The 9982-nt window shown below is 43.5% G+C and overlaps 1 protein-coding gene across 1 annotated transcript; it reads right to left on the bottom strand.

Moving 5' to 3' along the window:
* Nucleotides 1-1221: 1221 nt before the first annotated feature.
* Oip5 (Opa interacting protein 5) lies at nucleotides 1222-9740 on the bottom strand. Its single transcript, XM_057781705.1, has 6 exons — nucleotides 9421-9740; nucleotides 9129-9195; nucleotides 4194-4316; nucleotides 2316-2397; nucleotides 1939-2042; nucleotides 1222-1833 (listed from the first exon to the last, which is right to left on the bottom strand). Exons 1-5 carry the CDS (start codon nucleotides 9716-9718, stop codon nucleotides 1947-1949), a joined length of 666 nt encoding a protein of 221 aa, XP_057637688.1. The 5' UTR covers nucleotides 9719-9740; the 3' UTR covers nucleotides 1222-1833; nucleotides 1939-1946.
* Nucleotides 9741-9982: the final 242 nt, after the last annotated feature.

The raw sequence follows: 9982 nt of genomic DNA, 5'->3' as shown, positions 1-9982 counted from the left end.
AATATTTATTTATGCCGGGCGGTGGTGGTGCACGCCTTTAATCTCAGCACTTGGGAGGCAGAGGCAGGCGGATCTCTGTGAGTTCAAGACCAGCCTGGTCTACAAGAGCTAGTTCCAGGATAGGCTCCAAAACCACAGAGAAACCCTGTCTCGAAAAACCAAAAAAAAAAAAAAAAAAAAAAAATTATTTATTATGTATACAATATTCTATCTGTGTATATGCCTGCAGGCCAGAAGAGGGTACCAGACCTCATTACAGATGGTTGTGAGCCACCATGTGGTTGCTGGGAATTGAACTCAGGACCTTTGGAATAGCAGGCAATACTCTTAACTGCTGATCTTAATCTCTCCAGCACTGCAAAAATGATTTCTAAGAGCCAGGTGCGGCTACATACTCCTTTAATTCTATCAGGTGAATGTCCAAAAATTCAAGGTTACCCTGGTCAACATAGCAAGTTCCAGGACAGTCAAAGCTACATAGAGAAACCTTCTCTCAAAACAAAGGCTTAGAGGTGGTGGCAAGTGCCTTTAATTTCAGAGGCAGAAGCAGGTGGACCTCTTTGTTCAAGACCAGCCTGGTCTACAGAGCGAGTTCTAAAACTATCAGGACTACATAGAGAAACCCTGTCTCAAAAAAACAAAAAACAGCGGGGCGGTGCACGCCTTTAATCCCAGCACTCAGGAGGCAGAGGCAGGCAGATCTCTGGGAGTTCGAGGCCAGCCTGGTCTACAAGAGCTAGTTCCGGGACAGGTACCAAAGCTACAGAGAAACCCTGTCTTAAAAAACCAAAAAAAAGCCGGGCGGTGGTGGCGCACGCCTTTAATCCCAGCACTTGGGAGGCAGAGGCAGGCGGATCTCTGTGAGTTCGAGACCAGCCTGGTCTACAGAGCTAGTTCCAGGACAGGCTCCAAAACCACAGAGAAACCCTGTCTCGAAAAAACCAAAAAAAAAAAAAAAAAAACTAAAAAAAAAAAAACCAAAAAACAACCAAGCAAATATACATCAGTATTCACATAAATGGCATGTAGAAGTAGCATCACTATTAACCCCATCTCTTTTTCATGGCAACTGTATATCTTTACATCATGAACACAAGGGACACTGCATGCTAACTGGTAACCAGTAGTGAAAGATGTTTTCAGACATAAGCAAACTCACTCTGTAGACCAGGCTGGCCTCACACTCAGAGATCTGCTGATTCTGCTTCCTATGTACTGGGATTAAAGGTTTGCGTCACCACCACTTGGCCTAAAACAACTTTTTAAAAGTATCAGAGTCACAATTTATTAAGAAAGAAAAAAATAAAGAATCAATACTCCCCAAAGTAAGAGTGGGCTGGTGAGCTGGGGAAAGTCACAGGCTCAAAGGCGTACTGTAAAATACTCATTTGGGGCAAGCAGGGATTTTGGGACAAGTTCTCATGAAGCTTAGGTTGACCAAGGATGATCTTGAGCTGCTGATCTTTGTGCCTGTTTGTCAAAGGCAGGAACTACAGTTGGTGTGGCCACATCTGCAGTCTTCTCATCCTTAGTGCTGTTTAAAATAAAAGGCCATTCAGGGGCCGCGGCCACACCATTAGTCCCAGCACTCCAGAGGCAGAGGCAGGAGGATCCCTGGGAGTTTCAGGACAACTGGAGATACTTAGTGAGACCATGTCTCCAAAACAGAAACAAAAGCAACAATAAAAAAAAGTGAAAAGACCAACGGGGGACTAGAGAGACGGGTCTGCTGCTAGGAGCACGTCCAGTCTATGCAGAGTTTCGTTCTCAGCAACAACTCCAGCTCCGGAGGATCCCACTCTTCCTCTGGTCTCCACCAGCACCAGTACACATCTGCCAAAGACACACACATGCAGAGACCTTAGAAAAGACAGACAGACAGACCGACCGACCAAGTGGTCCTATTGTTGAAGATGGGAGAAAGTTCTGTGCTTATACCTGCTTCTTCAATTTTCTTGGTTAGACTGATCAGGAGTCACTTCCTTCAGAATCTTTGTCAGTGAATTTAAACGAGCATGTGTTAGTATTATCTTCTCTTTCAGCTGGGAAGAGACATAGATTGAGGATACTCTTAAACTCACTCAGCCCTCAATTTGCTGTTTATAATGTTACCAGATTTAAAATAAAAACCTTTAAAAAAAAATCACAACACACACATACACACTTGCCTATATAAGTGAAAGGATATAGCTGAATTCTAGGACAGTCTGGTCTACACAGTTAATATGACCAGTCACAGTTACAAAGTAAAATCCTGTTTCTAAAAAGAAAATGAAAAAGTTGTGTATATTAAGTAACTACATAATTAAGCTTACCTCTGCAATCTTTTCTTGGAGAGGCAGGTTGTTAATATCCATCTCAGATGCATTTACTATGGTCTTTGTTTTTAAGACATAGCTGGAAAGAAAATATATAAAGTATTAGTGCCGTCACACACGAATCAAAGCCTGCCTTAATGGCTTCAAGGACCATGGTGTATTTTATTTGGAAAAACAGATTTTCAATTAAAACCACAAACTCTGCCTTATCCTTTCACATTCTCAGTGACAAAATTATCTCGTGAGAACTGAAAACAAACCCAGAATCAATGAATAACTACCGTGAGTAAACAATTCACTGAAGGCTGGGCAGGGTGGGGTGTGCCTTGGTCCTGTCACTGGGGAAACAGGAAGGTTGGTGCTGGAGTCTGAACTCTGGTACTCTGACAGAGCTCTAATAATTATAACCTCTGGGCCGTTTGTCCAGCCCTTTCAGTTTCATGTAAATAAAATACTGTAAGCCAAATGTTTAATTAGCTAGGAAGATGATAAAATAGCCAATGTAAAATATAGTAAATGAGACCACACAGTCATTACTATACTCCAGTCTTCATTTCATTAATCTTTTCCATCAGGTAAGATTTTCTCTGTGTCTGGAGTCAAGTGCAGAAAATAGTTATTCCAAGTGTAGAGTACTCACTTCCCAAGCTCAGCACGAGTATCATCTAAAAATGACTCTAGGTCATGTGGTCAATCGTATCACCTTGACACGGCCCAGCATGGTTAAGAACTCTGGCTGCTCTTCCAGAGGATCTGGGGTCAATTCCCAGCGAACATTTGGCAGCCCACAACTGTCTGTAACTTGTTACATCCTCACATACACATACATGATACAAAACACAAATGCACATAAAAAATAAATATGTCATTAAAAGACAGAGAGAAAGGAAGCTGAGGATTAGCATTAATCTCTGCTTCCTGCCTGCTGACACAGTCCAACCAGCCACCTCCTCCATGGCTTCCCACCATGATGGACTGTACCCACGGACTGTGAGCCACAGTCCCTTAAGGTTGCTTTTGCCAGATACGCTATGTTGTCCTGTCCCTAGACAAGTAACCAATACAGCCCTCATTTCAAATTCCTGGGATAGAGAATCTGACTGGCTTAGTTGGATAAGTTATAAATATATATCTTCAATCTTCCTCCCCCTCTCTCTCCCTCCCTCCCTCCCTCTCCCTCCCTCCCTCCTTCCTTCGTTGTTCGAGACAGGGTTTCACTGTTTAACTCTGGCTGTCCTGAAACTTGCTTTGTAGACTAGACTGGCTTTAAACTCACAGAGATCCACCTGTCTCTGCCCCCGAGTGCTGGGATTAAAAGCGTACACCACCACTGCCCAACTACATATATATTTCTTTGAGGCTGGGTACCATGCAGGCCAAGTCCTATGTATAAGAAGGGCATGAGGCACAGCAGCAAACCAAGTTATCTATGACACTATTTTGCAAAAGCATACCTCCTAGAATTTCCCTTAATGAATGAATGCTCTTAAATTATTTCATATGACTATTAAGACATGATACAATAAAACATCTGAAGTAATCGTATTTATCACAAAGTTATATTTTGTCTTTAGTGCCTGGCCGTTTGCATCTTCTTTAGTTATCCACACCTGGATTCTTTTTTTAATATTTATTTATTTATTTATTTATTATGTATACAATATTCTGTCTGTGTGTATGCCTGCAGGCCAGAAGAGGGCACCAGACCCCATTACAGATGGTTGTGAGCCACCATGTGGTTGCTGGGAATTGAACTCAGGACCTTTGGAAGAGCAGGCAATGCTCTTAACCTCTGAGCCATCTCTCCAGCCCTCACCTGGATTCTGCTAGAAGATCTGAACCCCTTATTTGGTAACAATGTCACTGTCTACTCACCACAACATTTTATCACAGTAGAGGCAGAAGTGGCCTCTCAAGGCAGCCAGAGCAGCATGGGTGGAATACAGATGGAAACCAATAGGAACCCGACAGGAACTACAGAACAGACGGTTGTACGTGCTGTTGGGAATGGGAAGAAGCAGAAGATAACGTGAGGAAACCCAGAGAACAAGTAAAAACTGCTGCCCTCGATGGTGATCTCATTACTCAGACTCTTGGGCAGGGGGCTCTCAAGTTCAAATTCACAGGCTTCAAGGACAGCTGGGCTAGAGAAGACTTATCTCAAAAGAAACAACAAAGAACAAAATTTATGACAAAATATTAATTTCTGTACTGATTCTGATCACTTGTATAGTTAATGTCTCCCTACCTCACAAAGAAGTTTACTACTGTCCTTAAGATGTTTGGGGTTTTTCCTGCTCCATGCTATAGAGTTAGCTTAATATTACTTGCTAGGCCACTGGATCATGAACGCTGAAGGACTTAAGGTATTTACTTCTAATATATACACAGATATACAATTGTACCTCTATTTAATTATATAAAACAAGGTCAATTAGATTTTATTTGAATTCATTACAATATTCTGACAATCTGGGAGACAAGAAGACATAATAGCAAGAGGCAGTAAAGTGGAATAAAGATTTTCCTCACTCTTACCCATTTTCTGGAGTGCTGGAATTAAAGGAACCACCAGGCTTGGCCAAAGCTTTAATTATCAGTACATTGTAACCCAATAAAACTTTTTTTTTAAACATTTTCTTATTTATTATGCATACAGTGTTCTGTCTACATGTATGCCTGCAGGCCAGAAGAGGGCACCAGATCTCATTATAGATGGTTGTGAGCCACCATGTGGCTGCTGGGAATTGAACTCAGGACCTCTGAAAGAGCAGTCAGTGCTCTTAACTGCTGAGCCATCTCTCCAGCCCCTCCAATAAAACTTTCAAAACTCATTTACAATATATGTTGTACCATATACAACATAAAGTAATAATTAACTACTGAGTTCAAAGATACTAAAAAAGATATCTCAAGATATCAACTGTAGCCGGGCGGTGGTGGCGCACGCCTTTAATCCCAGCACTTGGGAGGCAGAGGCAGGCGGATCTCTGTGAGTTCGAGACCAGCCTGGTCTACAAGAGCTAGTTCCAGGACAGGCTCCAAAACCACAGAGAAACCCTGTCTCGAAAAACCAAAAAAAAAAAAAAAAAAAGTAGCAACAAAGATATCAACTGTACTAGTAAAAATGATTATTTACCTCAACGAGAAGACAAACAAGCAGATGAAAGAACACGGTCACAAGACAAAGCAGCAGCCTACAGAATTGGAAAGATCTTCACTAACCCCACAGACAGATCTCCAAAATATACAAAGAACTCAAGAAATTGACCTTCAAAAGAACAAATAATCCAATAAAAACAAAAATGGGGTACAGACTTAAACAGAGAACTCTCAACAGAGGAATCTAAAATGGCTGAAAGACACTTAAGGAAATGTTCAACATCCTTAGTCATCAGAGAAATGCAAATCAAAACAACTCAGATTCCATCTTACACCTGTAAGAATGGCCAAGATCAAAAACACTGACGACAACTTATGCTGGAGAGGTTGTAAAGGGAACACTCCTGCATTGCTGGTGGGAATGCAAACTGATACAGCCCCTTCGGATATCAGTACGGCGATTTCTCAGAAAATTAGGAAACAACCTACCTCAAGATTCAGCAATACCACTTTTGGGTATATACCCACAGGATGCTCAATCATACCACAAAAACATGTACTCAACTATGTTCATTGCAGCATTATTTGTTATAGCCAGAACCTGGAAACAACCTAAATGACCCTTGACTAAAGAATGGATAAGGAAAATGTGGTACATTTACACAGTGGAGTACTACACAGCAGAAAAAAATAATGACATCTTCAAATTTGTGGGCAAATGGACAGATCTAGAAAACATCATATTGAGTGAGGTAACCCAGACCCAGGAAGACAAATATCATAGTGTAGGGTAAAAGGGACAACTGAGCAGGAAACCAGCCAATCACTAAGCACCCTGACTCTGAACTCAGAGCCAGTGAAAGAAACACAACCTGTATTTGAGGCCTGAGCCAGGAAAGAAACATCTTTATCCCTGAACCCAGGATGAAAGACATGTGCCCTGGCTCTGAAACTAATGTCAAAGAAACACACATTGTTCCTAGAATCAGAGCCAGTGAAAGAAATATGCCCTGGTCCTAAGATTAGAGTCAAAAAGCTGAAAAGGACCAGTGAAAGAAACACAATTTGGCCATAAAGGCAGAGACATCTCTTCCCCTGACCAGCTAAACTGACCAGTCCCTGAGCAGGTAAAAAAAAAAAAAAAAAAAAAAAAAAAATCAACCAATCCCCCTTCTCCCTGGGAAAACTCCGCCCTTAAGAAGCCCTTATAAAAGCCTCTCACCCCGGGGCAGAGGCAGCCACTCTTCTGGATTTCTCCTTCCCAAATAAATCTCTTTCTCAAAAGAGTCTTGAGTGACGACCTTCATTCACCAGTGCAGACCAGAAGACCAGTAGAACCTGGCTGGGAGGAGCATTTCAGCAAGACAGAGCAGAAAAGAAGAACCTTGCTAGAATGTTCCTTAAGGGAGGCTGAGCAAGGCCAAGCAGGAGGAGATTGCTACATTACTACAGGGGGCTTTCCTTTAGCAGAGTGTTAGCAAGAAGAAACATCTTGGGCTGGAGTAAGAAGCAGATACTTCTGCTAAGATGCTCCCTTAAGAGAATGGAGCAGAACTCAGCTGTAGCGGCGCTCTCCAGGAGAACAGGATCCCTATATCCTGTGGGGAGATCATCCACCCCTCCTGTCCGCGCCCCAGCTTCAAGTTGCCTGGCTTCCTGATAGTCAGGACACCTTCCCTCCAGAACTGAGCTGTGCCATTGCAGCTCCAGCCTCCAGAGCTGTTCTATTGTGGCTCTATCCCCTCACCCCCAGAGCGGCTCTAAGTATATCCTGGCTTCCCAATAAGTCAGGGTATCCCTGCAACACTACTATAACACATTCGCTTACAATATGTACTCACTCAAAAGTGGCTTTTAGAAATAAAGCTAAGAAAAACCAGCCTACAATTCACAATCCCAGAGAACCTAGACAACAATGAGGACCCTAAGAGAGACATACATGGATCTAATCTACATGGGAAATAGAAAAAGACAAGATATCCTGAGTAAATTGGGAGCATGGGGACCATGGGAGAGGGTAGAAGGGGAGGGGAGAAAAATATATAGCTCAATAAAAAACAATTAAAAAACAAAAACAAAAAACCAATTAGATGAACCCAGTGAGGAAATCGGGGCTGGAGTGACAGCTTTACAGGTGAAGGTGCCTGCTACCAAGCTTGACTAACGGAGTCTGATCCTCAGGAGACCCCAACAGCAGAGACTGACGCCGGCTATGAATACACATAATCTCCCCCCCCACCCGGCTACAGCACATCTCCAAATAGATAATTACAACTTTTTATCAGGCTTTTTAAAAGAGGTTTAGTGTAGGTTCCCATACTTGAGAACCCAGCACTTGAGAGGTAGAGGCAGAATTATAAAGTCAAGGCAAGACCATTATTACTAAGAACAAAAATAAAAGATTTTGTGAGATTCAGGTACTTTATGTAACTAAATACAAATATCAAAAATGTCACTCCAGGCCCAGTGAGATGACTCGATGGGTGAAGGCACTTGCTGCCAAGCCTGAGGAGCCGAGTTTAATTCTTGGAACCAGCGTGGTGAAAAGAAAGACGCCTTCAGGTTACCTTTGGACCTCAATATGTGTGCCATACCCCACAACCACACTCACACTATATGTGTGCCATACCCCACAACCACACTCACACTATATGTGTGCCATACCCCACAACCACACTCACACTATATGTGTGCCATACCCCACAACCACACTCACACTATATGTGTGCCATACCCCACAACCACACTCACACTATGTGTGCCATACCCCACAACCACACTCACACTATATGTGTGCCATACCCCACAACCACACTCACACAATATGTGTGCCATACCCCACAACTACACTCACACACATCATTTTGTGTTTGTTTGTTTTTGTTTTTCAAGACAGTGTAACAGCTCTGGCTGTCCTGAAACTCTGTAGACTGGGCTGGCCTGGAACTCAGGGAATCGCCTCCCTCTGCCCAACCAAATGCACACCACGGAGTGTTGAGATTAAAAGGCAAGAGCCACTGGCTAAGAAGGGACTCCTCTAAGGACAGGAATGTGTCTTTAGTTTGGCAAAGTGGAGTAGACTTTTGGCTACCACTAAAGAGTTTTGGCCTCCTAAGCACAAATTTGCTGAGTGCTTTACTGCTATGGGAAAGTATTAGCAAGGGAAGATGCAAATTACTAGCAATACTCAAACACCATTCAACTCTGCTCCCTGGTTTTGGAGATTATTACCGAATCAGTCCTGTCATGATTTATACTATAAACTCCAAGTTAAATTTAAATAGTCCTAATTATCTCATAGGATGTGGTCCTCAGATGTTAAAATATACACCCAACTCTAATTTTCATTTCATTAATGTCCTGTTGATATGATTCAAGTGCATAAAAAGTATAGCATCCAAACATATTTATGAATATAATAAACTTACGCCACAACAAAAATAAAGTTTTCTTCTTGTTTATGACAATTAGGTACTCCTCAGTATCACTAAATCAAGAACTATAGATCTGCCGGGCGGTGGTGGCGCACGCCTTTAATCCCAGCACTCGGGAGGCAGAGGCAGGCGGATCTCTGTGAGTTCGAGGCCAGCCTGGTCTACAGAGGGAGTTCCAGGACAGGCTCCAAAGCTACAGAGAAACCCTGTCTCGAAAAACCAAAAAAAAAAAAAAAAGAACTATAGATCCACCTCAGGAATTCTCCACACGTACCTGCATTTGAGAAAACCTTCAATGCCAACCAGACAGGGTTCGAACAAAACGACATTGTTCGTGACTCCTGAAAGACAAACGGGTTTTGAACAGGAAAACCTCCCACCAGACTCACCCTGGTCATAAAGTCAACATAAAAGGGTGGGTGGTTCAGTCAAAGGCGCAAGCTCAGCTCCTGAGAGGTCCAGGCTTTAAGGCGCTGCTCAAGAAAACAAAACTCGCCTCCCTCACCCACTTCCTCTCCGTTCCGAGTCGTCGGGAGTACCCCTCCTCCTGCCCTAGCTCCACTCACTGGAGAAGGCCATGGCCCCGAGAGACCTCGACAGGTCCCAGGCTAGGTGCACGGTGTCGGCGAGCACCGCGTAGCAACGTGAGCAATGGAACACGGCACACCTCTCGGGTTCCAACCACGCAGGCAGCCGCAAGTCGACGGGTGACCCCTCCATCTCAGTCCTCAGACCTAGAGGGGAGGACCCTGCCACCACCTGGGTGTCCCACTCCATGGAGGTAGTAAAAGACAAAGGCGAGTCACAAGAGTCACTGCAAGAGTGCGTCTCCAGGGGCGAGGGGCAGCGCGGCGAGCGTGCCATCTTTTTCAAACCCGCGCCTCTTTTTTTCTTCCTTTTTTTTTTTTTTTTTTTAAAACGCACGCGCCAGGTTCCACCCAAATGAAGTTTTCTGCGTCCTCATTGGACAACATGCCTGTAAGACACGCCCACAACCCGTGGGAGCGTCTGCGTATTAGGCGTGCGATATAGAGCGTTTCAGCCGCTCTATTGGCCAACATCGGAAACTCCACCCTCGAGGCGTTCAACCAATGGACGCACAGCAGTCTTCATTTTAAACTGAATATA

The sequence above is a fragment of the Chionomys nivalis genome, chromosome 9, assembly GCF_950005125.1.
Source record: "Chionomys nivalis chromosome 9, mChiNiv1.1, whole genome shotgun sequence".
In the NCBI taxonomy this organism is placed as follows: Eukaryota; Metazoa; Chordata; class Mammalia; order Rodentia; family Cricetidae; genus Chionomys; species Chionomys nivalis.
This window is presented reverse-complemented; position numbering and strand designations above follow the sequence as displayed.